The following is a 13,728-nucleotide window of genomic DNA, read 5'->3' as shown; positions in this document are numbered from 1 at the left end:
CGATAAACTGGGTTAAACTTGATTACCACGTGTTTTCATGCACATTTTCGCTGTATAGACATGATAGATGCCCAATAACCAAATAATCCAACAAGTTCCTTAAAATGATTTTAAGTATGCATGAATAATTATCAGGTCATGCATGTATCATTTCAAATGATTGTTTTACATTTTTTGTCAAAAAAAGAATAAACTTACGTATATATCTGTCTTTTCAATAGGATAGTACAACCGGAAGAAAGACCCCTTTTCAGAATGATCACACATAATATCCAGACATCCTACAGAATATTCTCCTGTTCCAACAGGAAGATGTCTCCGTATCTTCTCCTTTTCCTTATCTTTCGATTTGAAAAAACTGTCATTTCGTCTTAATGTCTTGAATTCAAGTGAACAATCACTCTGTGATTTATGGAGCCCTTGTTGTGAGAAACATTGATGAAATATGGAATCGGAATTCATTCCCTAGTCAGTTTACACCAGCTGTATTCCCTTTTGTCTCCTTATGGATTTCAGATACTAGGATTTCACAACTCCATTCATATCTCATGTATGGTTATGTTTACTACGTACACACGGTACATTTGTCATAACAAACCACACTTAGTTACCATGCATGATTGAATGTTTAAAATCTATCGGTGTTTACCTGTTACAAGAAAGTAAAGAAATATACTTTACCTGCAATTATGTACAGATTTTACTGTGACACCGTTAAAAGACCATAGATTAACTTTGATCAAATCGATAGAGATTAATGCGAAACGACTCCCAGCTGGGTGTGTCGTAACGCAATAGGAATTACGCGTACATAACTGACCCACATATATGGGTTAAAAATAGTTCATATGCATTCTTATTGTAAAAAGCACTGATAACCGTAATCATAATACAATGCAATACATGTATGTGTTGTATGCTATACGACTAGTGGGGATTTATTCGTTATTATTATTAATTTATTTATGAACGATAAAGTGAAAAAGTGAATTAATCTTGTGCAAAAATAAATTGAAGATGTATTTCTATTTCTTCATTAATATTATATATTCTATTGTTGCTCTATTCAAGGATTTGTATAGTAAGTCTTACTATACAAATCCTTGCTCTATTTTGGATTGATATATATATATATATATGTGTGTTTTTGTCACAAACATTTAATTTGTTTATATGACTATAGACCACTATAAAGATGGTCATTTATAATAATTTGTGGGAATAATACTCTAATAACTCAGTATTGGTTCCAGTAATTTGTAAATGGTGATGTGCGTTAAATAAAAAAAAATATTTATTATGACCTGACCAGTAAAACAACACTTCAATAATGAAGACTTTTAACTTGATTTCTACAAACCTATTTACACGTTGCGTATTTATTAACTGTGGAATTAATTTTAATTGTCATCAAATAGCAAGGGTCTGTCTGCAAATTCTCTATTCACATCAAATTATTCCAGATATTTCAACAGCTTAATAGTATATATTTGTGTGAGGAAAACGGAATTATGTCGGTTGAGAAAACTGAAGTAAAACAACAAAACCAGTCTGTCTTTCAATTTGACATTACTGACTACCAAGTGGACTGAGTGAATATCCAAGTACTTAAAATCCAAATTTATCGACCCCTTTTCAAACATTATTTGATGGACACGAAACTTGAATTTTACATAGTGCATAACTTTAACAATCTTTATGAATATATATTATATATATAAAACAAAAATGACAAAGGTACATATGAACAATTAAAAAAACATAATTCAAGTGTTAAAGAACCAAAATGAAGTCATTATTTCATAAAAATATAATTATTTTGTATTCTAATCGATCTACTAACAAGATCATGTACTAGATATACTTTTCAATTGGGTTTTCAAACAAGGTGCACTTCGAATCGTAGTTCAGAATTTGTAAATTGTATTCAAACAGATAGTGAGGCTATATTGGCTCATGTATTAATTAGTATAGAAAATCTTTCATCATGTGATGAAGTACGTCAGAATGATATTGATGTATTGTTGATACAATAGTCCAAAATTTTCATAATGCAGCTATAGAAACTTTCAGCAAAGTTAAAAAGAGAAAAAAGTTTAAAAAACAAGATGATTCTAAACCCTGGTTTAATAATTTATGTGCAATAAACAGAAAGGGTTTTCATAAAAGCACACAAGAGGTATAGTTTTGTCAAGAATGCCGAAAATAGAAGATTGATGATTGAATCTAGCAAAAAATATAAAAACAAATTAAACATTGCTTACAAGAAATATCAGCAAAAGATTGCAGACGATCTTTTGAACCTTTCTAAAAGTGATAACAAATCTTTTTGGAAGATTTTTAAATAATTTCCGCAATTCAAAAACAGATAATATAAATGATATTTCTATTGAATCTTTGTATGAACATTTTAGGGAGTTAAACAAAAACGATGAGGCAGAAGAAAATCCTGGAGATTTCGTTTTTGATAATGATATTATACCAGAAAACATTAATTATATCCTTAATGGTATTATAATCGAAGAAGAAATTAAACTCGCTATTAGTAATTTGAAAAATAATAAATCAAGTAGTGATGATGGTGTCTTGAATGAATATATAAAGAGTACTGTTAACACTCTTATGCCTGTATATGTTAAATTATTTAACTTAATTTTTGATTCTGGAGTAATACCAGAAAAATGGGATGCTGGAATATTAGTGCCAATATTCAAAAACAAGGGTACAAGGTCGGACCCAAATTGTACAAGGGTATTACCTTAAATTCTTGTTTCAGCAAATTATTTTCGTCTATCCTAAATATAAACTTGGTAAACTATCAGATTGTATCTCCCTTATTCCAAGTTCACAGGCTGGTTTTCGTAAAGGACACTCAACTATTGATAACATATTTGTCTTGTACGCCCTAGTCATTATTTACTTTTCATTAGGCGGGAAACTTTATTGTACATTTGTTGATTTTAAGTCTGCTTTTGACACCATTTGGAGACTGGGCTGTGGAATAAATTGCAAAAATCTGGTATCAGGGGTAAAATTTTAACTGTTATTCATAATATGTACCAAAATGTAAAGACACGAGTCAAACTTGGTAAAGAGTACTCGGACATATTCAACTGTGAGATTGGTGTGATACAAGGAGAAAACTTGTCACCATTTTTGTTTTCAATTTATCTGAACGACCTAGAAGACTTTTATGTGGATAATAATGTAGACTGTCTAGAAAATATCTCAGATTTATGCTTAGAAAAATTATTGCTTTATATGAAACTGTTCTTGATATTGTATGCTGACAACACTGTCATCATGTCTGAAACGCCTGAAGGTTTACAAAAAGCTTTGGAATCATTTGAGAAATATTGTAATATATGGAAACTAAATGTTAACATTGGTAAAACAAAGGTAGTGGTTTTTAGTAAAAGAAAGAATTGTAATGCATTTAAGATTAATGATCAAATTATAGAAACAGTGGATTCATATTCATACTTAGGGGTCATGTTTAATTACAATGGAACTTTTCCAACTGCTAGAAAGAAATAACAAGGATCAAGCTCAGAAGGCACTTTATGCCTTATTCTATAAAATACAAAATATCAGTATACCTATTGATTTAAAATTTAAACTTTTTGATTGTCTTGTTGTTCCAGTTTTGTTATATTTAGCTAAAGTATGGGGTTTGGAAAATAAAAGTTGTATAGAAAAATGCATCTTCAATTTTTCAAAAAATATCTGAAACTTAGAAACACCACACCTAACTACATTGTTTATGGTGAAACTGGGAGATATCCTTTAGAAAATGTAATAAAACAAAAAATGTTGTCTTTTTGGAATAATTTATTGATAAATGATCATAAATTATCAACAATTGTGTATAAATTAATGTTTGGATTACATAAAACTAGTCCTAAAAAGTTCAAATGGATTTCGTACATAAAATCTACTTTGGACGAATGTGGATTGAGTTTTGTTTGGAGTAACCAAGTACATATGGATAAAAACCAGCTTAAATTAAATATATTAAGACAAAGACTAACCGATCAATTCATTCAGCATTGGGTATCGCAGATTCAGAATTCTTCAAATGGAGAATTCTATTCTCTATTCAAAAACAAGTTTGAATTGGAAAAATATTAGAAATAATATGAAAGGGTATTCATTACTAAATTGAGATGTGCAAATATTAGATTTTCTATAGAAACTGGAAGATGGGCCGGGATACCTAAAGAGAATAGAATTTGTAACCTTTGCAAAAACGGAATCGGGAATGAATTTCATTATTTATTCCAATGTGTATTTCCACCATTTGTAAAACTTAGAAAAACATATGTACCTAGTTACTATAGTACAAATCCAAGTGAGATAAAAATAAAAAAAATATGTTATCTTTATGTCATGTTCGACTACACAAAAACCTGTCATTGTTCCTGAAAAAAAAATCTCGAAGTATTTTTAGAAAAACCATGTATCAGAATGAATTTCAATAGTGTGTTGAAGCATGATATCATATGTTCTATTTTACTGTATTTTCTCTGTATTTTGTCAGTCTCGCCTGCCATCATTTATGTATACAATGTTAGTTTATATTTCCTCTTGTACACTTAATGTGTCTGAGGTTAAATAAAGAATTTGAAAATTGAAATTGAAAAATTGAAATTTTGTTTTTTAACTTTGTCATCTTTTGTTTTATACGATTAAACATACACAGATCTAGGCAACGAATAGTATAATATCTACGTGGTCTAGAGCGCTGGACACAGTGCAGGCGGTGTTGTCACGATATACCAATAGCATGAGTTCGAATCCCGGCGAGGGAAGAATAAAAATATGCTTCCGCAAATTTGCAGATTTAACATTGTTGTGCTGATATTTAGAGTAATTATACTCTAGAATAGAGCCTAGGTGGTCGTGTGGTCTAGCGCGTCGGGCACAGTGCAAGGCGATTTGGTGCCACGATATCTCATAAACGTGAGTTCGAATCCCGGCCAGGGAAGAACAAAAAATTTGCTAACACAAATTTACAGATCTAACATTGTTGGGCTGTTATTTAGACGAATTATATATACAGAATGTGTTTCCAAACCTTTAAACAGACTTATTCGGAAGGGATATAGTTACGATACTGTTGTCAGATCATTAAGGATTGTATATTTTAGTATTAATATTGATTCACTCATAGGGTCTTTGCATCGGAAATAAACACATTTATTCTAAAACCAGTTGTTGGCATGATACGGGTTATATTCTTCTCATATATTTTATGATGGTATAATACTAAACCCCTAACGGGAGGGATTGTACCTGATTTTCATATGATGGAGACATAATCTTTCAATCAGTTTAATTGAGGTCTGGAGCTGGCATGTCAGTAACTGCTAGTATAGTCCTTTGTTAATTTATGTATCATTGTCATTTTGCTTAGTTTCTTTTGTTACCTATTCTGACATGGGACTCGGACTTCTTTTAAACTGAGTTTTACTGTGGGTATTGCTATGTGTTTCTTTATTCTTCATTGGCTAGAGGTTTAGGGGGAGGGTTGAGATCTCACAAAACATGTTTAACCCCGCCGCATTTTTGTGCCTGTCCTAAGTCAGGAGCCTCTGGCCTTTGTTAGTCTTGTATGTTTTTTAATTTTAGTTCATCTATATGTTTTGGAGTTTAGTGTGACGTCCATTTTCACTGAACCAGTACACAATTTTATTTAGGGGCCAGCTGAGGACCACCTCCGGGTGCGGGATGTTCTCGCTGCGTTGAAGACCCATTGATGGCCTTCGGGTGTTATCTGCTCTTTGGTCGGGTTGTTGTCTCTTTGACATATTCCCCATTTCCATTCTCAATTTTATTTCAACCTTGTATCACCATCACTGGTGATCCGATGGATAAAATCTGTTGTAGAGTCGTCACTGGTTCAGACGTACTTATATATATATTTTCAGTACAATACATAATTATCGTGTTTTCTGCGTATAAATATCGTAAAATATCAGACGCCTGACACAATGTGAAGCCTTTTTGCTCGTTGTCAAATCATTGAGTAAGTTGTCTGTTTTTACAACTTCAATTTAAGAATGAGTATAGTTTTAGAAAAGACCGATTCGTAAAAATCAAGTACTATCTCTGGTTGCTATCGGTTAGCTTTTTGAAATAAAGATATGTTCAACGTCTGGACTATAATCTCGTGATTTTTTAATACTGCAATTTAAGAAAATGAAATCAAAGTTACCGCCTTCTGGTTAGGGGAAATCGATTCGAGTCAGATGAAAACAAAGGCTTGTAATAAGTTTATTTTATGATCAGCATATAAGAAAATGCTATAGCATCAATAACATATATAATATAGTAAGCGGCAAAATATAAATGGAAGCAGAAAGCCAAAAGAAAAATATATAATACAAATACATGTATACTTACAATGTAAGACCTTCAGCTTTGCAAATCAATATAGGAAATATCTAGTTTCATGTTTGTTAAAAAAAACATACAACAATGACGCTTGTTTCTTGTAGATCTAATATATCAGTACTAGCTAAGTATTGCTATTCGTGGCTGTCATTTGAAAAAAAAGAGTAGGAAATACAAAAAATCGCGGGCATTCTTACAAGTCAATTAAACAAAGCTACCAGCATTTGCATCTTCATGCCAGCATCAGACATTCGCATCTTCATGCCAGCATCAGACATTCGCATCTTCATGCCAGCATCAGACGTTCGCATCTTCATGCCAGAATCAGACATTTGCATCTTCATGCCAGCATCAGACATTCGCGTGATACCATCATTCAAATATTTGTGAAAAATAATTTGAAGCCTCTATATGCATGCTTTGTAGATTTTAAGCGTGCATTTGATTCTGTTCCACATCACCACCTTTTTTATATACTTAAATGTATAGGTGTTGGAACAAAGATTTATGACCTTATTAAATGTATGTAATTGGAAACACAGAAACCTGTGTAAAAATAGACCAACACAGGACAAACCTATTTTAATCAAATATAGGAGTAAGACAAGGAGATAATCTTAGTCCCTGCCTCTTTAAAATATATTTAAATGATGTGCCAACCTATTTTGATCAAACATGAGACCCAATCCTATTGAACACACACCCCTTAAATATTTTGATGATGTAGTTCTTTTATCATCATCTGAGCAAGGACTTCTAAATTGTGTTAATAAATCATTTGAATTTACAGTAGATTGTAAAATGACAGTTAACACCATAAAGACCAGGGTTCTTGTATTTAACAAATCAGGACGACATAAAAATACTAAAATATCCTTGGAAACCAGATTTTAGAATGTGTACAGAACTACACATACTTAGGACTAAATTTTTCAGCATCTGGGAGCTGCCAAATGGCAAAGAAAGAACTTAAAATTTATAATAAAGGAATAAAAGCTTATATCAAAATAAGGAAGACCTTTTCAGTTGAAAGCCCAAAACCTAGTACTTTATTACATATTTATAACCATATAATCCGACCCATCTTGTTGTATGGATCTGAAATTTGGTGTTATATACCACATAAGAAACAAAAACATATGGATAACTTTATATCAAAAGAAACTGATTATCTTGTATTAGAGAAAATCCATACTAAGCTTTGTAAATTTTCACTTGGAGTTAACATAAAAACATCAAATATGGCATATAGAGGGGAACTAGGTTCACTCCCTACACTATTTTTTATGTAATTATGAATATGATAAAATATTGGATTCATCTTATGAAAGAAATTGAACCTTCAAATATTATCCTATGGGAGGCCACAAATCTATCCATTCTATGAACAAATCTAACCAGGAATCTTGGATAGGAAACATTCAAAATATATTTAAATTCCTTGATTTAGACTATCTATTTGTAAACCAATCAAACGTTAAACAAAACCATATATAAAAAAATTCTCTAACTATAAACTTTAAAGAAATTTGGATAGCTAGTTCAGAAAGCAATTCTGGGAAGAGTACCAATATACAGTTGGACAAAAAATCAAGAATTTACAGAAAACTTCAAAATATTTTTATGTTTGAAATTATTTAACAATAAATTCAACTAGAGGCTCTAAAAGGCATGTGTCGCTCACATTGGTCTATGTGCACATCCAACAAAGGACACTCTCCAACATTGTAGACGAGAATAGAATTCATGACAAAATCTCTGCTTTGTTGATCTCGTTTTGCTGATCATTTATTCTGTTTAGTTTTTATCTATCTTCTTTAGTTTTTGTTCAAAACACAAAAGAGGGTAAACAAATCCTCATTTAAGGGTAATCACTCATATAAAGAGTGACAGTTTACTAACTATATTAGCAAATATTGACTTGATAGTAGATCTTGACTTGCTGATCATTTTTGTGATTTAAAGTGTCTATTTATCTATTATAATTATTATCATATAAGGCAAAACGCCCAAAAAAAAAAGAGGAAAATCGTCATTAAAGGGCAATAACTCCAATAAGGAGTTGTTGGACGATTTCCTCCATTTAATTTAATTGTAAATCTTGTCCTGCTGATCATTTTTGCTTATTTAAGTTTCTCTCTATCTATTGTAATTTTTAAGTTATTAGGCAAAAAACGCAAAAAAAATGGTAAGAATTGTTATCAAAGGGCAATAACCCTAAAAAAGAGTCGACGATTTCGACCATGTTGACTTGTTTGTAGAACTTGTCTTGATGATCATTTTTGCAATTTAAAGTTTCTCTTTATCTATTATAATTTTCAAGATAGTAGGCAAAAATTTAAAAAAAATGGTAATATTTGTCATTAAAGGGCAATAAATACTGCAAGAAGTCGTCTGACAGTTTTGACGTATATAGACAATTGGTAGAGCTCAACATTCTGAACATTTTTGCAACTGTCAGATTTTCTCTATTTGTAACTGTTTTCAAAATAATAGACACAACTTGCGTATTACCCATATGTTCTATTTTTAGCCATGTCGACCATCTTGGTTGGCAGGCGGGGTCATCGGACACATTTTTTTAAACACGATACTCCAATGATGATTGTGGCCAAGTTTGGTTAAATTTGGCCCAGTAGTTTCAAAGGAGAAGATTTTTGTAAAAGTTAACAGACGACGGTGGACGACGACGGACGCCAAGTGATGAGAACAGCTCACTTGGCCCTTTGGGCCATGTGAGCTTAAAAAAAAAGACAGGCAAAATAATTACAAGATTTAGAACTAGCTGTTATGACCTTGAAATTGAAAGAGGGAGGTATATTGGTATAAAAGCTGAAGACAGAAAGTGTAAGCTATGTAAGAACGCAGTTGAAGATGAACTACATTTTCATTTAAAATGTCCTGTTCTAAAAGATACAAGACCTCAACATCTGTCTAATTTAAATTCTAAATTAAAAAAAAAATTCAAAGTTATCTGATGAAATGAAATTTGTTTGGATTCTTTCATCTGAAGATTTGTTTGTTACTTCAAGTTTATCTAAATTATTGCACTCCCTTTTTGTAGGACTCTAAAGTGCGATGGGGACGCTAAAACGCGATGGTCACGCTAAAGTGCGACGGAACACGCTAAAGTCCGATGCTGCGATACGCTAAAGTGCGTTTTTCCGCGAAAATGCGTTTGTTATTGAAAGTATGGACGTTTGCAACCACAAATAGCATTATGACTCTACACGCCGTTTGTACAAACAAAAATGGACATGGGTAAACGAGAATGTTTGTGCAGATGAAGTTTTTTTTACTAGACACGAAAACAAATGATTCCAATTTTGGTTGGTGCTAGAAAAGTTTGTATGCGGAGGAGTTATTTCCCAAAAAATCATCGACAGTAACAGAAATGCAAACCTTTGATCCCGTTGTGTCGGCGGGGACACACGGGTTTTTGACAGGATACTGGAAAAGAATACTTCTCATAAACTTAGAAACTGACGATAGTAATTGGAAGGTGTATACCGTAAAAGAGAGCGAAAACGGCAAAATACACCAAGTGTCAAAGTATTTAATTCGTCCAAATTTGATTTAGAAACTCCTTCTATGTTTTTAATCCCATGTTATTTACTTGCGTGAAATAAAAGCTACTTTTTAATTTTCTAATTGAAATATTTTATAAAACAATTTTTTACAATATGGTTCGTCATGTCTGTGAAAGAGATAGAAAACAATAAACAAAAAACAAATAAGAAGTTGTGGTGTAATTGTCAACAAACAACTATCCACCAAAGACCATATGCACTTAGCAAGATTATGAACTTCAACGTGGAGGCTTGGCTTACGTCGCATGGAAGCTATATAGGACCACGAAACGACTAATGTAAAACAATTCAAAAGAGAAAGACAACAGCATGATTTATAAACAATACAATAGACGAAAAACTAATATGAACACAGCAAAAAACATAAACCATTGCCTGAACCCCATTCTCGTTACACCATCGCACTTTTAAAAGCGTGTTAAACCAACGCTCTTTAGCGTGTCATGTATACCATCGCATTTTAGCGTGTCATCTGATCGCACTTAAAAAAACAAACAACCATCGCACTTTAGCGTCTGAAACCATCGCACTTTTGCGTAGACCATCGCACTTTAGCGTGACCATCGCACTTTAGAGTACCATCGCACTTTAGAGTCCTACATATCAATGTAGTTTGAAGATAGAAAAATAAAAAGTCGACCAGGAGTTTGTCTCCCATAGGCCTATGTCTATAAATTGATTAATTGATTTCTCCAGGTCACAGTGGATTCCAAAATGACTTCATGTTTTGTCAATGACATTGTTTATAATTATGTTACTCTGTTTAAATGTGTATACATGTTTTTGTCTAAATGTACTTTAATCACTCTAATCATTCTAATCATTTTAAATGCTGTGTGGAAATCCAAAAGAGTTTTGGCGAAAAATTAGAAAAATTGGTGTAGGTAGTGAGCGCCAAAATTATATTCCCATGGAAGTAAAGTTAGATAATGGTCTAATTTCTAGTGATAAAGATGAAGTCTTTTAAATAAATGGAATATTATGATATGTTTGATAAAAATAATGATAGTGATGTAAATATCTGTGAAAATGATGTAGATGTTTTATATGATGATATGTTAGATATGAAATATCTGTTGAAGAAGTACCGGTATTTAATGGTTTAAAATGTTCAAAAACGGTAAATCACCTGGATATGGCGAAATACCAGTTGAATTTATAAGAACCAAACTATGTTAAATGCACTAACTGTAGTATACTAGTATTCAATATTTGTTTTGACTCTGGTAAAGTTTCATTAATGTGGTCAAAAGGGATTATAACGCCTATTCCGAAAAGCTCAACATCAGATCCGATGGATCCTTTGTCGTACCGTGGTATTACTTTAGCCCCAGTTTCCTACAAACTGTACCGTGGAGTACGACTAACGTATAAGCTTGATGATATTGACTTCCTATGTGACGAACAAAACAGTTTTAGAAAAGGTCGTAGTACTGTCGACCATCTAAGTACACTGTCTACTATTATAGAAACTAGAAAACTTCGTAAACAATCAACATATGTGGCATTCATTGACTTCAAAAAAGCTTACTATTGGATAAATAAAAATTTATTATTTTGTAAATTAAAATCAATTGGTATTAGCTCAAAAATTTTGCAGTCACTTTATTCTCTTTATAATAATGTACACTCTAATGTTAAAGTAAATGGTAACTTAACGGATTGGTTTGATGTAAATTGTGGTCTAAAACAAGGGTGTATCCTTTCGTCTCTATTATTATATATCTATATACACAATCTTGTTGATGAGGTTAAGACATTAAACATAGGTATAGACATTGAAAATCATAAAGTTAGCATGTTGTTATGTGCAGATGATCTTGTATTTATTACTGAGAATGAGAGTGATTTATAAAAATATTAGATGTTTTTAATGTGTGGTGTTGTACTAATGACCTTACTGTTAATTTAGATAAATCTAAAATAGAACATTTTAGAACACAGTCTGTATCTAGATCAAATTTTCCATTTTTGTTTAATGGTAACAATATTGATATTGTTTCCCTATACACATATTTAGGTTTATTGTTTACTGGGCATTTAAGCTATGATAATATGGCAAAAGCAGTTGCTAAAGCCGCTAGTAGATCGTTGGGTTTGTTGATATCTAAATGTAAAGCTAACGGTGGTTTTCAGTATTGTATATTTACAAAATTGTTTGATACGCTTGTATAGTCTGTAATAGATTATGGTGCCTCTATATGGGGAACACGTGATTTTTAATGTATAAATAGAATAAAAAATAGAGCCATGAGTTTTTTCATAGGTGTAGGAAAATACACACCTAATGTGTCTTTGTATGGTGACATGGACTGGATGCCATGCAAAATCAAACAGTGAACTAGTGTTTTTAGAAATTGGACAAGATGTATATATGGGGTTTACACATGTAAAAGAGTAACAAATTGGCATTTTAGAGTAAAAAATAAGTTTAAAGAACTTGATATGGAATATTTGAGCAATGGTGCTATTTTGAACAAGGATTTAATTAAGAATATCGAAAATGTATCTTTTGAAAAATTTAAGGAAGAATGGTATGACAAAATTATGTCAAATGATAAAAATAAATTACGAACATATAGAATGTTCAAAAATGTATATGGTGTAGAAAATTATTTGATTTTCAATATACAGTTTAAATAGCCAAATTTAGATGTGGTGTAGCACCCATCAGAATTGAAACTGGTCGTTTAGAAAATATTGATATTGAAAATAGAGTATGTTTTAACTGTACTGGTGACGTTGAAGATGAAAACATGTTTTGTTAAACTGTCCTGTCTATTCATATTTCGTAATGCTATTTTTAATCATGCTAGTATTATAATTGTTGATGAGAATTTTTTGCATATGTCTGATAATGAAAAATTGATATTTCATTTTATAAATGAAAATATGGTATTTTATGCTGCCAAAATCTGCAATGGAATTTTGATAAAGCGAAAATGTATTTTATACTCATGATAGTTGACTTGTATTTGTATTATAATTTAAGAAAAATAGTTTTATAGTCTCTCATAACTCTTTATAGAAGGGCCCTTGCTGTTTACTTGTGTTTTAATATGCTGTATATTTCATATGTAACAAGTGGTGAGACTTTAATAAAGTATTGTCTTGTCTTGTCTTGTCTGTCTTGTGCTTTATTTTGTAATTTATTTGATTGTATAGCTAAAATTTTGGGCACCATGATAGGTTAATAAAATATCTTGTATCTTGTATCTTGTATAGAAATCAGGATTAGATAAATATGGGAGTAATCAAAACAGATTATTGGGGATCATAATTGGATTTTTTTTTCATTATTTCATTCTTTTTTTAATTCACTAAAATACAATTTGCAGAACATTATGATGGGGTCTGACAAAATTGTGAAGCCTGAATATTAGGCCGGATTGTCCTCAAGTTTCATGTTCAATGAGAGATAACTCGATCGGTTTAATCTATTTCAGCAGAAGTATAAGTTGACCGTGTAGATAATGCTTATCAAATAACAAATTCAAAATGCTTATGAATTCATGAAATTGTGTTTATCAAACTTTAAAAAGAACCAGATGTTGCTGTAAATTGATGTTGACTTTAGAAACTCATTATTCAAACTGATGTTAGATATTGTTTAAAAGTAATAATTAAAGTAACGAACACCCGACCGTTCCAAACATGCATGGCTTTCTGAGGAAAAACGATTCCAATTTAAAAGATAAATTGCTTGATTTATATCTCTGGTAGGCCTCCATCTCTGCATCAA

General features: G+C 31.5%; 1 protein-coding gene across 18 annotated transcripts in view; it reads right to left on the bottom strand.

Moving 5' to 3' along the window:
* The window catches only part of LOC127726060 (platelet-activating factor acetylhydrolase-like), a 36,094-nt gene extending 35,303 nt beyond the window's left edge, over positions 1-791 (bottom strand). For all 18 annotated transcript variants that reach the window (XR_007993298.1, XR_007993296.1, XR_007993302.1 and 15 more), the window contains exon 1: positions 199-791. Coding sequence is in view for 1 of the 18 variants with exons in the window: in XM_052233400.1 (XP_052089360.1) it covers positions 199-462 (264 nt within the window). In the remaining 17 variants the exon portion in view is untranslated. The remainder of the gene's footprint in view (positions 1-198) is intronic.
* Between the last annotated feature and the right edge of the window lie 12,937 nt (positions 792-13,728).

This window comes from Mytilus californianus, unplaced genomic scaffold (assembly GCF_021869535.1).
Source record: "Mytilus californianus isolate M0D057914Y unplaced genomic scaffold, xbMytCali1.0.p SCAF_16, whole genome shotgun sequence".
NCBI lineage: Eukaryota > Metazoa > Mollusca > Bivalvia > Mytilida > Mytilidae > Mytilus > Mytilus californianus.
This window is presented reverse-complemented; position numbering and strand designations above follow the sequence as displayed.